This window comes from Caretta caretta, chromosome 4 (genome assembly GCF_965140235.1).
Source record: "Caretta caretta isolate rCarCar2 chromosome 4, rCarCar1.hap1, whole genome shotgun sequence".
NCBI classification, from domain to species: Eukaryota; Metazoa; Chordata; order Testudines; family Cheloniidae; genus Caretta; species Caretta caretta.
This window is the reverse complement of record NC_134209.1, coordinates 46,012,330-46,033,415: the sequence shown is the minus strand read 5'-3', so window position 1 is coordinate 46,033,415 and position 21,086 is coordinate 46,012,330. Positions and strand designations below refer to the sequence as shown.

At 38.8% G+C, this 21,086-nt stretch overlaps 1 protein-coding gene across 23 annotated transcripts in view; it reads left to right on the top strand.

The window, feature by feature from the left end:
- CAMK2D (calcium/calmodulin dependent protein kinase II delta) overlaps nucleotides 1-21,086 on the top strand; it is a 260,865-nt gene that overhangs the window by 224,936 nt on the left and 14,843 nt on the right. For all 23 annotated transcript variants that reach the window (XR_007356203.2, XM_048846769.2, XM_048846780.2 and 20 more), the window contains one exon: nucleotides 18,498-18,573. Coding sequence is in view for 22 of the 23 variants with exons in the window: in XM_048846769.2 (XP_048702726.1) it covers nucleotides 18,498-18,573 (76 nt within the window). In the remaining variant the exon portion in view is untranslated. The remainder of the gene's footprint in view (nucleotides 1-18,497; nucleotides 18,574-21,086) is intronic.

The following is a 21,086-nucleotide window of genomic DNA, read 5'->3' as shown; positions in this document are numbered from 1 at the left end:
GCTGGAGGGACTCTCTAACATTTGGCCAGTTAATTACAGTGCAGCAATAAAAGTTTGCTTGTGTGTTCAAGTGGAATACCTGATAAGATACATATATATTGGGGCAGATTGTGAAGAGTTCCTGAATGGAAGCAATGACTAGAGGAACCCTCTTCTAATGTTGTTTTTCTCATTGTTTAGCATCTCTGTGTTCAGGAATACTGTACAAGTTCCTATTAGACTCAACAAGTACCACTCCCATCCTGCTCCTAACACAGTACACAAACTTAATCCAAAATAGGGAGTAGTATTATTATTTATTATTCATTTAAATAACAAATATAAACTTCCAGCCAGTTTGAGTACATTTATGTGTTTGCCTGTTCCTAGGGTTGCTCCTGGCAGCACCTCTGTCTGTGCCCGTTGTTCCTTCTACCTCAGAGTGATATTCAAACTATTTTATATCATGGATTAAAGCAGATAGGACCCACTTGTTCTGACTGCTAGAATGAGTCAGGGGAATAGCAGCTCTGCATTATGCAAGGTCCCATAACCTGGCATATCTTGCTTATATATTGTGACTTTTGTAGTCACTGCCACTTTGAGATTTGTAGAGGCTGACCACAATAGAGGCAAAGGCTGGAAACTTTCTACCTGTGGAGAAGAGAAGAAGTTAGGATGCCTTCAGGGATTCTGGGAAGAGCACTCAGAGAAGTTACACCCAGCTTATTTTTAGAGATGCAGCATATGTACAAATGTTCTGGACCCACTCCTAACCTGGAATGCCCCCTTTAGGGTGTTACAAGTGCTTGAAGGTACTTAACATACCCCCATTCTTTTTACATTGTGCACAAACTGAACAAGCAGCAGGATTGTGGCTTTCTCTTGTGCACATATACATAAGTCTTCCCCTACTCCACCCATTTGCACACCTATGGAGCAGCAACCAAAATGCAGTGGGACATACTCAATTTCTGATGTGCACAAATCTTTTTATTTGTCATCAGTTAATTTGTTTATTTCGTAGGTTATTGATTTGAGTGTTTACAGACAGCATTACAGATATGTGGGCACTATGAATCTGTGTGAGACTTAAAATTTTCCTGCCCGATTCTTTTTATGCTGAGCATGTGTGTGCATGTGCGTGTCTGAATGTATATAGGCATTGTGGCTAGTTAAGAGGTTTGAATATTTTAAAAGGCAGCCTGAATATCCATGTACCATTTGTAGGTATGTATTTTTAAAAGTGGAATTTTAATAGAAACTTTCTTTATAAGACAGTGGTACAGCACAAGACTTTTAAAAATATATACCGAGACAAATGTTGTGCATGAAATCCTTTCTACCAGTTTAGGGCACTTGGACACCTAAGAACATGGCTGTAACCATAGACTATGTTGACATCCAAGTGGTAGTAAAGGGACCTGGAAATAATTGCAGCTGTGGAAATGAAGACGAGTCTGAAAATTTAATCCACAGTAAAGGGCATCTGAGAGGAATATCTGTGGGATTTCTCCTCCTTTATGAAGGTAGATTGTGAGGTCCAAACACATCAATAGCATCTCTCCAGTGAAAGAATGGTAGATATGTTTTCTCACTAATGTTGTAGAATACCTTCTTTATTTTTTTGCCAGTAATACACCTAAGCTTTAGAGAGGTGATTTGTTGAATATGAAATGGTCTGGATATCTAGATTTCTCATGGTGGTGTGTCCCTGAAGATGGATCGATGTAAACAATAGTAAGAGTGATGATTTCCCACGGGCAAAAGGGCTGAGCTTTAGGGCATTTTCAAAGCAGATAAACTCCGGTTCATCTGTGCTGCTCAATTTGTCCATATGGTGGGTACCTTTTATATGTAATCCATTCAGGAAACACATGCTTACATATGATTTGTTTATTTGACTTCATTTTATTCTGGGTTAAAATTCTATGAATAAACCAATTTAAATTAAGCAGGTTGAATTATATATTGTTTGTTGCTTGGCTTACTTATTATTTTCCCAAAACTGGTCTTTTAAGACCCAAAGACTATAAGAGTATGGCTCTTTTCAAACCCATCATATCAGAGTATCTGATTAAAGGGCTTGACACTTAGCACTGGCATCTGAACAGAGACATTTGTTGATACCACTGTCTTTTTCCTTGACCTCAGCCCTCATTTTCCTAAAATGCATTGTTAGTGTTATTTTTGTGTTCAGAGATTTTATCCATTTGATTGTGATTAAATTACCATTTTTTTTGGCCTTTTTTTCTTTCCTCACATCTCCATGCCCCACATACAGCTTTCAAAAAGGAGGGTGACATGGAGAGGTTATGTTCTGCTCACCAGTCCTCTTCTTCCATTGCTTCTTCATCTCACTGGTCACCATCTTTGCTGTGCCCCAGCAGCCGCTCCTGCTGTCAGTGTCTACTGAGGATTCTGATCATGCTCTACCTCTTCATCTTTGTTTGTTCATATGTTGTGTTTCTTTCCATCAATTCAGCGGCCAAGTCCTTGGAAAATGTAAACTCACAGAGTCACTGGCATGAGTCTGAGCCTTTCCAATCCATTCCTTCCTTTGTGCTGTGTAAGTTGAGAGAAACCATCAGTTGAGATGGCCCCCCCATCTCACAGTCCGACAAAAGACCTTTGCGATCTGGCCTAGACTAACCATTATTTTTGTTGTTGTTTAAAATACTATGGTTTGGGTGGGTTTGCATTTGATTGTTTTGTTCCTTAGTTAAATCAGCACCATTTTACTATAGTAAATCGCTATTAATATTTCTGGAAAAGAGTAGGTCATCTGTGTGGCAGCTTAATGCTCCAAGGAAGTCATTCCTGAAATCTGTCTTGAAGGCCGGGTAAAATCCAATTCCATTGCGCAAAATGTCTGTGTTGAAGAATAGAATGAAAAAACTTGTGTGATGAGCCTGACATAAGAAAAAAAGAATTATTTCATGTGAATTAGGGTGAATTAGAATTTCTGGTGACACGGATGGAATGATCAGTCTTGAGGTCTTTGCATATACCCTGTACAGCTCCTCTCTTTAAAGCTGTACAAATCAACTTGAACAGCATAGGGCAGGATGGAACAGCATCCGGGCAATAACCCACCAAATTAATTATTTGTTATGTTTATGAATGTCACTAAAGCACCTGCCTTGGCTTCAGTTGTTAGAGATGTTTTGAACTCCTGGACCTAGGCTACAAGGGTGTATGGGGGAAATGAGGTTTTTACATTACAAAACCTAGTTTCCCCCATACTTATTTCGCCCTACTGTTACTCACACCTTCTTGTCAACTGTTTGAAATGGGCCATTCTCATTACCACTACAAACGTGATTTTTTCCTCCCTTGGTATTCTACTGTTAATTGAATTGTCTTGTTAGATTGACCTCCCACTTGGTAAGGCAACTCCCATCTTTTCATGTGCTATGTATTTATACCTGCTACTGTATTTTCCACTCCATGTATCTGATGATGTGGATTCTAGCCCACGAAAGCTTATGCCAAAATAAATTTGTTAGTCTCTAAGGTGCCACAAGAACTCCTCATACAGATGCTAGTTTTTGATTTTATGGGGTGCATGAACAACATCTTGCGTCTTCATCCTTTTTGAGAATCAAATAATTTGTGCTACTTGAAAGGTAGCTCCAAGAAGCAAGGCAGTTGTGTTTTATCCAGTTGTAAACCACTGTGCATATCTATGGAACAAAATAATAAGATGACCCTACTGTACATGGATATGTATGTTTGCTGAGGTTATATCTCACTTTCTTGGAGCTTGTGCACTTTTTTGCTGATCTAATCTAGAAACAGATATGGCACTGGGGAGTTGGCTAGAACACACCAGATCACATGTGCTGCCACTTGGTGTAACTTAATACATTTTTCCTAAATAATGTGCAGAATGCTTAGATGTGGGCATTTAATAGATAGAGGAAGAGAGAAGAATCAGTGTTGAAGGAAAAGGCTCTAACTGATGGAACTTGCTGAGTTCAGCTGACCTGCAGTTGCATAGATTCATAGATATTAAGGTCAGAAGGGACCATTATGATCATCTAGTCTGACCTCCTGCACAATTCAGGGCACAGAATCTCGCCCACCCACTCCTGCAATAAACCTCTCACCTATGTCTGAGCTATTGAAGTCCTCAAATCATGGTTTAAAGACTTCAAGGTGCAGAGAATCTTCCAGCAAGTGACCTGTGCCCCATGCTACAGAGGAAGGCGAAAAAACCCCAGGACCTCATCCAATCTGCCCTGGAGGAAAATTCCTTCCCGACCCCAAATATGGCGATCAGCTGAACCCTGAGCATATGGGCAAGATTCACCAGCCAGATACCCAGGAAAGAATTCTCTGTAGTAACTCAGATCCCACCCCATCTAACATCCCATCACAGGCCATTGGGCTTATTTACCATGAATATTTAAAGATCAATTAATTGCAAAAATCATGTTATCCCATCATACCATCTCCTCCATCACAGATTTCACATAATAGAAATAGCATTGGAGGGGAAAGAAAATGCAAAAGCGGGACAAAGAAAATATATCAACCAGGTGGGCTACAGAAAGGGTCATGGTGTACTGTGGACACCTGTCCAGCACAAGAAGCACTGAAGTAAAGAACATCTTACATGACCAGATGTACTTTTGTTATTGATTTCAAAGATGCATAGACCACAAGTAATATCAGTCTTCATAGGAAGTGGATTAGTTTGGCTGCCTTGAAAGGGTGTACTGTAGTGTGTAGAAAGAAAAGGAGTATTTGTGGCACCTTAGAGACTAACCAATTTATTTGAGCATAAGCTTTCGTGAGCTACAGCTCACTTCATCGGATGCATACTGTGGAAAGTGTAGAAGATCTTTTTATATACACACAAAGCATGAAAAAATACCTCCTCCCACCCCACTCTCCTGCTGGTAATAGCTTTTCTAAAGTGATCACTCTCCTTACAATGTGTATGATAATCAAGTTGGGCCATTTCCAGCACAAATCTAGGTTTTCTCACCCCCCCCCCCCCACACACACACACACAAACCCACTCTCCTGCTGGTAATAGCTTATCTAAAGTGACCACTCTCCTTACAATGTGTATGATAATCAAGGTGGGCCATTTCCAGCACAAATCCAGGGTTTAACAAGAACGTCTGGTGGGGGGGGGGGTAGGAAAAAACAAGGGGAAATAGGTTACCTTGCATAATGACTTAGCCACTCCCAGTCCCTAACTCCTTCTCCCCTCACAAAAAAACTTCTCACCGTGCTTATATAAGACAGCAGATATTTTCTTTAAGAAATGGCATAATGCTATTAAACAGCCATCTGCTGTATGCAAAATAATTTCATAATGATAGCCTGCTATAACTGATCTGATTGCTCACAACACAAAATGTATTAGTTTAAATCCCTATGTTGGCAATGATTCTTAAAAACATGGTTAATCATCATGGTAGTATATCAGATTGGTAGTTAGTCTCCAGTCCTGAGCTTTGTGTAAAGTATTGTAAGTCTGTGGAGAACACATGCTGGTTCTACAGAGTTGTGTATTCAAGAGTTCCTGGGGTTTATGTCTTGCATAATTCAAGATACATACATTGATTACCCTTAAGGACTTTCCAGAATTACAGCAGACAAAATAGCTAAGTGTCTGCAATTATCTCAGTATCTGTAGTATTCATTTGTACTTTCTAAATCAGTAGTTCTCAAACTTTTGTACCGGTGACCCCTTTCACATAGCAAACCTCTGAGTGCGACCCTCCTTTTAAATTAAAAACACTTTATTATATATTTAACACAATTATAAATGCTGGATGCAAAGCGGGGTTTGGGGTGGAGGCTGACAGCTTGTGACCCCCCATGTAATAACGTCTTGACCCCCTCAGGGGTCCCAACCCCCAGTTTGAGAATCCCTATTCTATACTTACTGTAGGAAATACCTGGAATACTACAGTTACTGGGGTAAAGTCAAGATATCTAAAGCATTTTCTAAGACAGTTGCAGGTCTTTAAGGGTGACCATTGTGATGGGTTCGGACACAGAGACCCCTTGGGACTGTCACCTGAAGTGATGAAATTACCTCTGAGCCCATTTCCCCTGCCAGCTTGGGACTCCAGAACCCTGCCTTGTTGAGCCAGACATGCTAGCCTGCTGCAACACAGACCCAGGTCTGGTCCACAACCCCAAAGCTGCAGATTTTAACTAAAAACTGCTCAGCAGGTAACCTGCCTCCAGCACCCAGCTCCCAATGGGATCCAAAACCAAATAAGTCAATTTTACTCTGTATAAAGCTTATACAGGGTAAACTGATAAATTGTCCACCCTCTGATAGAGAGATATGCACAGCTGTTTTCTCCCCCCGGTATTAAACACTTACTCTGGGTTTTCTAATGAACAAAAGTGATTTTATTAGGTATAAAAAGTAGGATTTAAGTGGTTTCAAGTAATAACAGACAGAACAAAGTAAGTCACAAGCAAAATAAAGCAAAAACACACAAGTCCAAGCCTAATACATTAAGAAACTGAATCAGGTAAAATCTCACCCTCAGAGATGTTCCAATAAGCTTGTTTCACAAACTAGACTCCTTCCTAGTCCAGGCCCAATCCTTTCCCCTGGTACAGTCCTTGTTAGTTCCTGCAGACATCTTAGCTGGAAACTAGGGGTTTTCTTATGATTGGCAGCCCCCTTTGTTCTGTTCCACCCCCTTTTATATCTTTGGCACAAGGCGGGAATCTTTTGTCTCTCTGGGTCCCCACCCCTCCTTCTAAATGGAAAAGCACCAGGTTTAAGATGGATTCCAGTGTCAAATGACATGTTCACATGTCCTGTGAGACCCCAGCCTCCAGTCTTCCAGGGCTGGCCCGCACATTCACCGGAAGGTTTGCAAGTAAACAGTCCATTTACAACCAACTGTCCTAGTTAATGGAAGCCATCAAGCTTCCAAACCACCATTAATGGCCGACACTTTGCGTAATTACAATAGGACCTCAGAGTTATACTTCATGTTCCTAATTTCAGATAAAAGAATGATACATTCATACAAATAGGATGAACACACTCAGTAGATTATAAACTTTGTAATGATACCTTACAAGAGACCTTTTGTATAAAGCATATTCCAGTTACATTAAATTCACACTCATAAGCATATTTCCGCAAAACATTATGGAGTGCAACATCACAACCATCATACTACATAATCTTCCCTTCTGAAATGTGGCATAAAAAAAGTATGGACATAAAAGAGTATAATGTGGTGGTGATTAGGCTAGTGTTCAGTTTATAGTATATGTCATATATGGTCATTTCCCAGCATCTAATCTTGAATTAAAATAAGGGCAAATGGAAGCACACGTGTTCCAGTTCAGTGAGTTTCTGCTCTGAACCTTCAGTCTGCACCAGTGAATTCATTTTTATAAATTTAAGGACCTGAGTTCACCTCTGCATTTGTACAGTTGTTTTGCAAATGTAACTCCATTTAAGTTATAGTAGTGTCAAACTGAAGTACTACAGCAGTGAATCAGGCTCTTTCCTTTGTATGGTAGATCATGTCATTGTTGACGTTTGGGTTGGTGTGGCATATCAGCCATGCTTCAAAATATCTTTTTCTTTTCTTTCAAAACAGTGACAAAAAGGCAGCACTATAAGCAATATGAATTCATACATTTCTACTTGATTGATTTTAAGGTCTATAGTCTGGATCATAAGGTTAAGATTAGCTAATATGAAGTGTAAAATGAACTGTGTCTCAGCATGTAAATTAAAACTACCCGTTTTAGTCCCCGTCACTCCCCACAGGAATTGCCAGGATACATAGCTTTGTTTATTGACACAGATACAGTCTATCGGAAATTAACCTAAAATTTTCATCTAAGGTTTGAATCAGACATTAAAGAAGACATTGCAGGCCCTACCCCTTTGGTGTGCTTTCTGTTCCATACTTTTAGAGCAGACAGACTTAGCGGAGAAAACCATTCAATCCCAATCCTTCCGTATGTCCCATATCATTATTGTGCCAGCATCATGAACTGGAGATTAAAGAAGGGGACTGGAAATCAAGAGACCTTGATTTATTCCTGGTATTGATTCACTCTGTGACCTTGGACAAACCATTTAAACTCTCTGTGCTTCCATTTCCTATCCTTTAAAATGGCAATAGTAATACATACCCATAATTGTTAAACAATTGAGGTTCTCTGAGTAAAGATGCTATATAAATGCAAAGTGTTCTTGTCATTTGGTAGACAGCATTGTTTTATATAAACAAGGACTTATTTTGTTGATTGGTGTGATCAGTTCCTAATTCCATGCATTTTGTTGTGTTGTATGATTCCAAAATAAAAATAATATACAATTTTAAATATCATAATGTAATATAATTATAAAAAGTTTTTGCTGTTTACTCGTATAGGAAATTAAAAGATATTTTTAAAAATCCTCTTTTTCCTTTAAATATCAAGGAGGGAAGAGCAACAAGTTAAAACAACATCTGTAAAAATGGGGCAAACACCTCATTTCATGGGAATATTGGTTATTTTTATTACAGCATACATTTCATTGTTGTTTTTAAAGCATTTTGAGATATTTAAAAGGAAGGCATAATAGAAGCAAAGAGTATTATCATTTATTCTATTATAAAACTGAGACCAAAGATACAGTTCAGAGTGAATTTAGAGAGTCATAAGGTGGGAGTACAATTTATATAAAAAGAGTATACAAATCATATTAATGTCTCAGTTACCATAAGATGCTTTGACATTGTTAATGCATTTAAACATTATTTCTTGAGACAGTAAGCCAGGTCTGTGGTTAATATAACACATTAAGGAATCTCAGTAGAAATTTAGTGTTAACTCGCTATAGCTGCAATTCACCATTATACATTTCTTTTTGAGACTATAGAGTGGTTGCCATTCAAAAAAAAAAGTTTCCACATAAGAGAGAGATTAACTTAACTGTGTGGTAACTGTTAGATAGACTTTTCAAAAGTGACTACAGTAACCTGTACAAAGTGACATCATATTTGCTGAATTTGACAAAAAGTTTAACATAATAATATGATAGGGGTTAGAGATATGAGATCTGATATGAGATATGAGAGATAAAGATAGATATGAGAGATAAAGCATTCATTGTATTGGATCTTGTATGTCATTATTAAATGGAAAAATGATTAGCTGGCATAACTTTTTCAGATATATGTCTATTATGAAATGATGCATTGGGTTTTCATTAGACAAGCAATGAGACTTGTAGATTTTTTTTTATTTTTTTTTTTTATTTCCCCTGAAGGGTGATGGGGAAGGCTGAGAAGAATCAGCAATCTCAGAAACCAATCAATTCATAAGATGGTGAATCGGAGTGAATCGTTAGGAACAGCAGGTGCTAGAAAGGAGTATTATTCTTAAGATGACAGCTTAAGTGTTTAGAATGGGCATACAGTAAATCAAAACAACTTTTAGAATGTTTAAGGCTACAGTGTAAACTTTTAAAATCTTTTTTAAAATAAGTTCCAGAGTTTTAACTACAATATTTTTCACAATTTGTGGTAAAGGACACATTACTGATCAATTTAAATTGTAACCAGAAAGGTTCTAGAAATAAGGAATTTAATACAAGATTCTTTTAGATCCTGATACAAATACCATTGAAGATAATGGAAGTCTTTCCATTAATTTCTTTGGGCTTTGGATGAGGTCCTTAGGCTCTGATCCAGACAAGCACTTACACACCTACTTACTTATGTGCTTAAGTGCTTTGCTGAATCAGGGCTGCCTTCTTTGAGGGATGGTCCCTATGTGGATTACAAACATGGGTATGCATGGTCTTCGTACAATATTTTGCAAATATGTTTCTTATACAGCTGAGCAATAATTGATACTGAGTAGATGTTCACCTATCACATCTTTTTTCTTTCTTGTAAATAATTTGCAGAAATTAACCTTAAAAGCAGTATAAAACAGCCAGAGCAACTTAAAATTTGAACGGTTAGCCCCTGAAAATGCTTTGTAGCACTTGACTATTGATCTGTCTCTAGATCTGTGGCAGTAATGCATGCTGCACAACAGAATGACATCTGATGTGTTCCTCTATACCTATTCTTTTCAGTGAATGATACTAGAGTGTTTTCTCTCTTTTGCCTCCAATTTCATTTGTGTTTTCAAAATTGGTAATATTTTGTTCCAGGAAACTCTGCAGTGTACTGTACAAAAGTACTATTAACTGTACATTTTAACTGTTCAAATTGCTGGTTGTTGCGATCCAGTTTTTATTACAAATTAACCTAGACCACATCATTCCATCTATTTTTAAGCAGAACTCCCCACTGAGCTCAATGAAGAGTGTTCTGCTTTAAAATGGATAGCACAGAATGTCCCAAGGTCTATTGTAAAGAGCACTGGGATAAGTCATTTTCAAAGTTTTATCTTTGTAAGAATATTGGAGGCAAGTGAGTGTGATATACTGCCCCCGATTTTGTGCATAGGGCACAGACTGTTTGCTTGCTAATTTGATAATCTGAAATGGATCCCTCAGGTATTAATGTGAATTAACAAGCTGCCTCTGCATGGCACATAACTGATACGCAGCTATTTTCTATAAGACTAGAAAGTACATGACGATGACCTTTATTTTTGGCTTCATAATAATTACTGCTCTCAGAGGTACTTTACGTTAACAGGAGTATGCCAAGGAACAATAAAACCACAGGACACCCAGTTATGTGAAATCAGGGTAATAACAGTTCCAGCACAGTAATTATATAGTCAGTCATCTGGACTATTAATAAAAAAATAAGTGTTATTAACCTGTGAGGGAGCATGTTTTAAGAGTTTTTTTGTTTTGTTTTTATTACTGTTGCAGCACAAAGCACATTGTCTACAATTTTAAACCATTGCATCAGCAGTGTTGTGCTCATCCAATTAGCAAGGGTTCTGCATGCATTTCTCATTAATCGGTTTGAACAGGTACCCCTTTGTGGGTAAACTAGCAGTCTTCATTTTTACATGTCAACGGGTATTTTTTATGCTTAACTCTTCTTAGATTTTTCTCTCCATTCCTTTTTGTTGTGATTAGCATACTAAAATATTGATTATTTCTATAGAGTGACCTTAATATGTATTCACATTTCCTTAGTTTGATGCAAAAATAGTGTGTTCTTGTGTGGGGCTCTGTAGGCCTGATTTATTTCTGCATTACCTTGTTCCATTAGTTCATAAATTTCATTAATCTGAAAGATTCCGGCGCAGTGCTCTCCAAGACCCTCTTTGCATAGCTTGTATACCAGTAGATTGTCAAACATGGAGTAGATGTAAAATACATCCATGTAAAATACATCCCTGTAAAATGTGGCCAGAGTCTAATAAATCAACAAGAATTGATGCATGTACTGGGATTAATGTTTTTATAATGCTAAATGCTCTAATAATTTCAGCCAAAATTGTAACATATTCCCTTCATTCCATTGTATTAGATATCCATTTTAGCTTGACTTCAAAATATTTTTGTTAGAAATGTCTTTGTAATCATCATATGCCTGCCCACGTGCTAAAATAAAGGTCACATTTGTGTGAAATACTGTTACCACAATCCCTTAACTGACTATGCTTTATATTATATACTGTGTAGATTATATATTGAAGTCAGATCACAGGTCTGCAGTCAGCCGACACTCAGCCTTGGCTCGGTCTTAGTCTCTTTTTGAGTCTCTTGCCCTGAGTCTCCTACAGGAGCCCCCACTCTTGGGCAATTTCTCTGTTACTGGTGAGAGTTCAATTTATTCCCATGGTCCTTCTTGAGTCCAATTACTTCTAGTCCCTGGCAGCACTCCCGGTCCCACCACAGATCACTGTCTGGGAGCAGCCCTCCAGGGCCCCTTGCCTATAGTGTCAGTCTGTCCCCACACAAGGTGTGGGGGATGGACAGAAAGGCTAGCCACTGCCTCAGGCTCCTTGTTACTGGACCTCACTAGCAGTCCTTAGTAGCCTCTCCTCCTGGGAAAACTTTCCCTTTCTCTGTGGTAGGTCTCAACTTTTTAAGCCATACCACTGATATATGATACGATTGATCTTTACAAAAAATAAAAGCCTATTACATATGTTAGGCATTGCACGATACAGTGAATATAATTTAAGCACTTTCAAGGTCAGTACACTTATATAACCTCACAGCACCTTATGATCAACACTCTGCATAACACCAAAGAGCTCATCCATTCCAGTTCTGTGCATAAAAGCATTCTTCTACTCCTTCAGCATATTGTACTGAGAGAATTTATAAAACTCCAACATGACTTAATATATCGTGGATTATACTTTTTCTGAAATCTTTACTGCACATTTCCCCAAAAATATACAGATATAAAATCATCAGTGTGCAGCAAATAGTATATTTCGATTAGAAAACAAAACAAAAGAATGAAGTTAAATTAAAGTTTGGTAGGGAGCATAAACTGAGTATGGTGATAGAGTGATGAAGAATTATATGGCAGAGGGGAATTTGTTAGCTGTCTTACTGCCTTATCTGTTCATTTACAGGTTTTTTACTATTTGTTTTTTGAAGTGTATTTGAATGTTAAAAAAAAAATTGGAGGGTCATGGAGAGCACATGTTAGGTAGGATCCACTAAAATGCAACCTTAACTTTTTAATGAAATTTTATTTCAAAATTTCTCTGACTTTTAATGAGTGCCAAAAGTTAAAATCAGGTTGATTCATAAGGTCTGCAAGGGTAAAACCATGCTCCAACCAATATCCACATCAGCTAGTTCACTGCACTCTCACTGATAACTCATCTGGTCTTCTATGCCACTACATCTCCTTCTCCACATCTATCAAATCTCCTGCCTTCCCCAACTCTGAGGTGAAGCACAGCTCCATGACATGTTTCCTGTACCTCCCCCAAGTCTATATCCCTCCCAGTCTCCTATTTTCCCCTGCTTCCCAAACTGCCTCTGCCCACCCTGGATTCTGGTTATATTATAAACAATTTTAAACATTTATATGTATATACTCTGAACCAGTTCTTATATCTATTATTCCCTTCTTACACACACATACACACGTAAGGTTTGTGATATTTCAAAAATTACTATTGTCTGCTGTTTGTGTAGAATTCCATGAGCTGTGGAGATTTTTTTTCTTATGTTTCAGTTTAATTACTAAACACTTCATGTTGCTTACATTTGTTCTTAGCTGTAGTTTTTTCATAATGTTTATTCCAGCTTTCAGATAAGTAAGGCATGAGAATCTGAGTTTTTTTCATACAGGAAGAAGCACTGCTGGAACAAATTTTGCTACTCTGAACTGTATTGCACTTTTGTCTTAGGAACATTTGATAGAGAGCCAGTAGATGCTGCATTTCAATAAGCTCACTGAATAGAAATAAATCTAACTTTTTTTTGTACGTGTACAATTGTATGTGTAAAAAGAAAAGGAGTACTTGTGGCACCTTAGAGATGAACACATTTATTTGAGCATAATCTTTCATGAGCTACAGCTCACTTCATCAGATGCATACAGTGGAAAATATAGTGAGGAGATTTTATATACACAGAGAACATGAAACAGTGGGTGTTACCATACAGACTGTAACAAGAGTGCTCAGGAAAGATGAGCTATTTACCAGCAGGAGAGTGGGGAGTGTGTCCATTTATTCTTTTACGTAGAGACTGTCCAGTTTGGCCAATGTACATGGCAGAGGGGCATTGCTGACATATATCACATTGGTAGATGCGCAGGTGAACAAGCCTCTGATAGTGTGGCTGATGTGATTAGGCCCTATGATGGTGTCCCCTGAATATATAATGTGGACACAGTTGGCAACGGGCTTTGTTGCAAGGATAGGTTCCTGGGTTAGTGTTTTTGTTGTGTGGACACAAATCAGACGTCAAGAATTATAACGTTCAAAAACCAGTCGGAGAACACTTCAGTCTCTTTGGTCACTCGATTTCGGACCTAAAAGTGGCAATTCTTCAACAAAAATTTCAAAAACAGACTCCAATGAGAGACTGCTGAATTGAAATTAATTTGCAAACTGGATACAATTAACTTAGGCTTGAATAAAGACTGGGAGTGGATGTGTCATTACACAAATTAAAACTATTTCCCCTCCTACTGTCCTTGTAAACTTCTGGAAATGGCCCACCTTGATTATCACTACAAAAGCCCCCACCCCCCCGCTCTCCTGCTGGTCATAGCTCACCTTTCCTGATCACTCTTGTTACAGTCTGTAAGGTAACACCCACTGTTTCATGTTCTCTGTGTATATAAAATCTCCCACTATATTTTCCACTGAATGCATCCGATGAAGTGAGCTGTAGCTCACGAAAGCTTATGCTCTAATAAATTTGTTAGTCTCTAAGGTGCCACAAGTACTCCTTTTCTTTTTATGGATACAGACTAACACGGCTGCTACTCTGAAACCAATTATATGCGTGTGTAACCAACATATATAGTATAGCAATATAGTATAGAATTGTGAATTTCTTACAGTGAGTTTTATTTGCTGAAAAGTCTTTCCACAAGTGCGAAGAGCACTAGAAGGATTGATACTAGTACTGAAATACATAAAGCAGTTGTGCTGTTTGAGTCAACAATGTTTCCGTAATCTCATTTGCTGGCCTGTGGAGCTTGCTGGTTGGACATGCTTTGTGCTCAGAGGGCAGATCAGCTGATGCGTAGTTTTGCCAAATGTTCATACGAGAGCGGGACAGAGAAACTTCAACTGAATTATATTCCTTCAGAATGTGCAGTTCCATTGAAATCAAAATGCTTCACAAAATCATTTCAGTTTAAGCAGAATTTTATTTTGGAAAGTTGGGGGGGGAAATGTTTTGACATTTTTGGAACAAAATGTTTCAGTTTTTCATTTTGAAAAGTCTCTTTTTTAAACATTTTGTGTTTCTTCACAGAGAATTTTCACATTTTCTGGTTTATTTTTGTAACAGGATGGGCCACCTACCCTGGCCAGCGGTGGATCTTTGGCAATCTGCTTCAATTTTCCCTTCTGCTCAGGGCTTCTTAAATCACTAACTCCACTAGAGACTCTCTCCCAAGTTCCTCTTCTGTCCAACCCACTTTTTATCAAGGAGCCACTCCATCCCTTCCAGCTAGAGTCCTTCTCTGCTTTTCACAGCAGGAAATCCCTGGGCTTCCTACCTGGAGTCCTTTCTTCCCCAGGACAGAGTTCATCACTCTCCCAGTGCTGTCTATTCTCCCTTTTTGAGAGATCAGCAGGCAATCCCGCCCCATTCCTCCCCTGCCCCCAAGGCCCTCTAGCTTCTAAGCCCAAATCTTCCCTCCTGCTAACTGCAATTTCTGCCACAGCTTCATCTTCCTATTTCCAGTTCCTTCTCTGGCTCTTTATGGAAACCAGCTGTCTTCTATTAGGCCCCATTGTGATGCTGTTAATGAGGCACAGGTGGGACATACCAGTTCCCTTTTAAAGGGCCCGGTCCACCCTGTGACACATTTCTCTGAAGAATGAAGCCAGTTTTCAAAATCTGAAAATCCTTTGTGAAACTGAGCTTCTGTCTTTTGCACAGCTCTAGATTGTGCTATTGAAGCCACAGACAGATGAGAATGAGTTAAGCATTGCCAAAGTGAATTATGCTAAGACATACCATTGACAGTGCTCCCCACTTGAAAAACCATCTCCTGAAGCCCCCTGTGATCACTTAGTAGTATATTATGATGCAGAGTATATTCAGATGTTCACCACTTAATTTGCATGACTTTGTATATACATGACCTTGTATCCAGCTGTGGGCATGTTTTGGTAAAATCAAATGTGATATTAATTAATTGTGAAACAAAGAATAATATCAACATACACAAAATTATCACTAAATTATTACCAACCAGCTGAGTATAAATTATGATCTGTCCTTGGGGTTTAGTGTAAATTGCATCTGGGAAATACCATATATCATTAGATCTTGGTCTTATTTACAGTGATCCACCAATTATATTCTATCCAACAATAGAAAACTATATTGTTTTCTATTGCCTAATTTAACAATTTGTAATTATTTACATTTCTTAATGTATTGTTAAATCTCTAGTTCAATTACTTTTACACTAGGCATGGCATACAAGATTTCTGATTCCAGGCATCATCTTCCTTCCCCTCTCAACTCACCATGTTATCCTCCCTCCTCGAGTCCCTCCTCTCACTCCCCTTTCTTCATCACATCAGGTTTAAACTTCTTGGTCCTTCAGTTTCTAGACCCTTCCTCATTCTACTGCTCTTGTCTCTTCTCTCATCACCCCACCATCCTCTTTGCTCTGCTGATGATGCCAGCCTCAGTGCCCCATTTTTATGCTTCTTCCGCAGCTGCCTCCACACTTTCTTCTGCATCATTCGGTATACGTGGAGCACCCTGCCAGTGCTGGTCAGCAAAGCCAGGGTTCTCGCCCCATACAAATTCATCCATGCTACCTGCAAGAAATCAGGCAACTGAAACCTCTCTTTATTTTTAAAAATCTTCCGTATCCCACCATGCTACCCACTAGCCCTGCTAGCTGAGTGACCATTTAGTCTTACTGGGGCTTCTATCATTGATCAAAGAAAATACACACGTGCGCACACACACACATACACACAACTGTTTTAATACTGGTCTTTTATAAAGCATTTTTATTATTTTAATATTTGTTTATGATAGCATCAAAATATCTGTTGTAACTCTGCTGTGCTAGATGTTTACAAACATAATAATAGACATACTCACTGTGCCACAGAGCTTACAGCTGAAGGACTCTTTGCTGCAGTTAGATCTGTGTTGAATCCATATAGATCCTACTGTAATCAATGCGACTCTGCAGAGGAAGATCTGGATATGGTAACAGGACTAAATTTCTCTTAAATAGTGGTTTGGGCTTATTTCAGGAGTGGTTGCAGACAATATAAAATTACTCAAGATAGTTCAGTCAAAGCTGGCTGTGAAGAGTTACAAATGGCTCTCACTAAACTGGGCAATAAAATGGCAGATACAATTCAGTGTTGATAAATGCAAAGTAATGCACTCTGAAAAATAATCCCAGCTATACATACAAAATAATGGGGTCTAAATTCGCTGTTACCACTCAAGAAAAAGATCTTGGAGTCCTCACCAACAGTTCTCTGAAAATATCAAGTCAGTGTGCAGTGGCAGTCAAAAAGCTAACAGAATGTTAGGAACCATTAGGAAAAAGAGAGAGAGTAAAACGGCAAATATAATGCCACTATATAAATCCATGGTATGCCCACACCTTGAATACTGTGTGCAGTTCTGGTTGCCCCATCTCAAAAAAGATGTATTAGAATTGAAAAACGTGCAGAAAATGGCAACAAACATGATTAGGGGTATAGAACAGCTTCCTTACAAGGAGAGATTAAAAAGAGTAGGACTGCTCAAGCTTCAAAAAGAGATGACTAAGGGGAGGATATGATGGAGGTTTATTAAATCATGAACGGTATGGAGCAAGTAAATAGGAAAGTTTATTTACCCCTTCACATAACACAAGAACTAGAGGTCAGCTGATGAAATTAATAGGCAGCAGATTTAAAACAAACAAAAGGAAGTGCTGCTTCACTCAGTGCAGTCAATCTGTGGAACACATTGCTGTGAGATGTTGTGAAGGCCAAAAGTAAAACTGGTTTCAAAAAAGAATTAAATAAGTTCATAGAGGATAGGTTCATCAATGGCTATTAACCAAGATGGTCAGGGACTCAACCCCATGCTCTGGGTGTCTGCAAACCTCCAACTGCCAGAAGCTGGGACTAAACAAGGGATGGATGATTCAGAATTGCCCTGTTCTGTTCATTCCTTCTGAAGCATCTGGCACTGGCCACTGTCAGAGACAGGATACTAGGCAAGATGGACAATTTGTCTGACCTAGTCTGGCTGTTCTTACGTTCTTAATTTCTCATGGTTCAATCTCTGCTATTAAAGGCAGTGTGCCATTTAAGGAAGTGCTGGCACCCTGCCTTTTTGTGTTTGGCCAAAACAAAGGCTAAGTGGAGAAAAATTCATTGTAAACATAAAAAGAAAAGGAGTACTTGTGGCACCTTAGAGACTAATTGGTTACCCACATCTTTTTGCGAATACAGACTAACACGGTTGTTACTCTGGAACATTGTAAACATAGATTTCTGAGATCAGGATGACACACTTACAAGCTCCAGATTCCAGATAGGTGAATCATTACAATATTGCTCATAAAATGACAATTGGCTGCTTTTACACATCTGTAGATCCTTCAGTGAGAGAAAGTGGATCAGAACCGAGGTCGAAAATGTATCATGTGCTTTATTTCCTTATGAATACAGAAATACACTAAGGCCAATATATTGTAAAGTGAGTAATTTAACACTTCTGGCTATGGTACTAGAAAAGAAAGTGGAATCATGGAATGAATGGCAGTCACACTGATCAGGGAAATATGTAAATGTCCTTGTCTTTGTTATTTAGTCTGACAGTCTTTTGTGCTGTTACTTTCCACTTTTGTTCCCATCTCATGTTTTGTTGTATTTTTGTCTGTTTATCCTTTCTTTAGCTCGTAAGCAGGAGATTATCAAGGTTACTGAGCAGCTGATTGAAGCTATCAACAATGGGGACTTTGAAGCTTACACGTAAGTTGACTCATTTTGCAAGAGACAAGATGAGATAAAAGTATAAAAATGTTCATGCTTGTAGGCCCTGAGGAAACAGAACCTGATTCACTGCTGTATTGCACAAGTCACACACTGGTATAACAGTAGATTTCAGTAGCGTTATATTACGATAAACATGGAATAACACCATAGTGAATCAGACCCATTATCGCTACATAACATATGCAGTGATCTCTTTCATCAGGCAGAGAGGAGAGAATGCTCATGATTTAAAATCTAAGAATCAAGATCAAAATATACTGGAAAGTTGTTTTGTCAGAAACATTTCAGTATAAGCAGAGGTTCACAATCACCAGAATTCATCTGTTGCACTGTAATACATTAACGCCACTTGGGACTTTTGGCTCATTTACATGGAGAGCTAGTACATAGCAAGCCCGGGTGTGAATTTGCAAGACCCAAGCACTTACTTTGGCCTTCTCCTACCTCTCTCCGGCTGTGTGTTGCACTCTCTCGCTTCCCATTGTGTGTTGCACCAGTCTTACTTCAGAAATTCTGTTCAGGACCCCAAAAAATTCTGCTTAAATAACTCATTTTAGGTATTCCGTTTTTCAATTAACCTTATAGCCAGTTCTGTTATTTTTTTACTCCAACCCATTAAAATGTATTTGGAACAAAAACGAATTATATTTTGTTTAAAGTTAAAGGTCTAGAGCTGAAGACACTATTTCAGCTCATGAAAAGCTAAAGGTTCTAGAATAGTTGAAATAGGGAAGTAATACGCCTATGAGACAGTGACAGATTACCAGTAATGTGCCTTTACCCGGTCTGAGCACTTTATATCCTTTGACTGTTACATAAACCGTTGTACAAAAATGTCAAATGGAACTTCGCTCAAAACTTTTCTGTTTTGCAGCATGGCGAAACTCAAGCCTTAGAAACATCTAACCAAAATTAAATTACCATTTAAACATTGGGAGCAACTTTGGTTTCAGACTTAACAGATCGTGGGGGAGATTTTCAAAGGCACAAGTAACAGCTGAATATCTAAGTCCTATGACTTCCAGTAGGATTTAGATGCTCTAACTTCCATTTATGGCTTTGAAAATTTATCTTCTGGTCAAACACTGAAAGAAAATTTTAGGTGAAATGCTGACCATTGAAATCCCACTGATTTCATTGGGACCAAGATTTCATCCTTCATGCTTATATGTGTTGTGTTTCATTCCAGCATGATGCAGTTTATAATTTATGTTCCCTGTTGGAATGACACATAGGAAAGCAAAGCAGACAGAAATGTTAATGCCCATGTTTATCGATGGATCACAGAATTTCACATACATCATATTTCTGCTTCGCAGGCTGATTTGCATGAGGTCATATGCCTTTGAGGTCAAGCATGCTCTGCAGTAGGGCAAACTGGATGGAGGATAAGGAACCTTTGTTCTCGGTTAACATGAAAGAAATAGAATGCCACCTCATTTAAATCTCAGAGTGGGAGGGCTGTTTTATTGTTTGTGTTAATTGTCAAAACAGTGGACATTAAAATGACAAATAGTATTTTTGTGAGAAAAGTCTCCAATTAGAAGTTTTCCATCATTCATGGAAAACAAGACCCATGGGAATAAATCAGCTTTATGAACTCAGCTCTACTTGCCATAAGAGAGGAAAATCTGGAAAGGAAAAAAAAAGGTTGGCAGGAATGGGTGGTTCTTCTTTGAGTAGTGTCCCCATTGGTGCTCTACTTCAGGTGCATGTGCACCCTATGCACCTTGATCAGAGATTTTCATTAGCAGTGTCCATTCAGCCCACGCATGCACCGCTGATATCTTCATGCCCTTTATTGAGTATGGGCGAACCGCCCTCAGTTCCTTCTCAATTGCCTCAGCTTGAGATGGAGTTTAGCATCTTTGCATTGTGCATGCCTCACCTGTTCGCTGAGTTTGTTCTACTTAGTTTAGCTAGTTAAGTTGTTAGTAGCAGTATTTAGTTATTGGCTATTGAAAGATCATTTTATTTCCTCTGGGGAAATCCTCCTTGTGAGGGGCATGCCCAGTTCATCAGGGTTTAAACGTTGCCTCATGTAGAGAGGCTGTATCACTCAGCGACGGACACTCTAACTGTGTTTGCTCCCTGGAAGCGTCACACATTCCACAGAAGCGTAACTTCGTTTAGCCCTCAAATCCAAGGCTTGGAAGAACTGGGAAATCAAGCTGCAATTGTTAATGATGGATTGCTCTCTTCACTCCCCTTTGAAACTAGGTCAGGAGAACTCCGCTGTACATCAGTTCCTGGGGATCTCTTGTGCCCCTTCAACTTCAGCGCAACACTCTTCTAGAAAGGGAAAGCCTGAATCCTCCTCTGAATATCCTCAGAGGAGCTCTAATTTTCCTCTTAAGGAACCCACCTCAAAGAGACTTCACTTTTTGACAAGGTAAACGGCCTCAGAGACTTAATCCTCAAAGCTTGGTACCATTGAGACGAAGGGCTTCTCCAGTACCAGTGAAGCGGGAAAGTTCCACAGCTCTAAG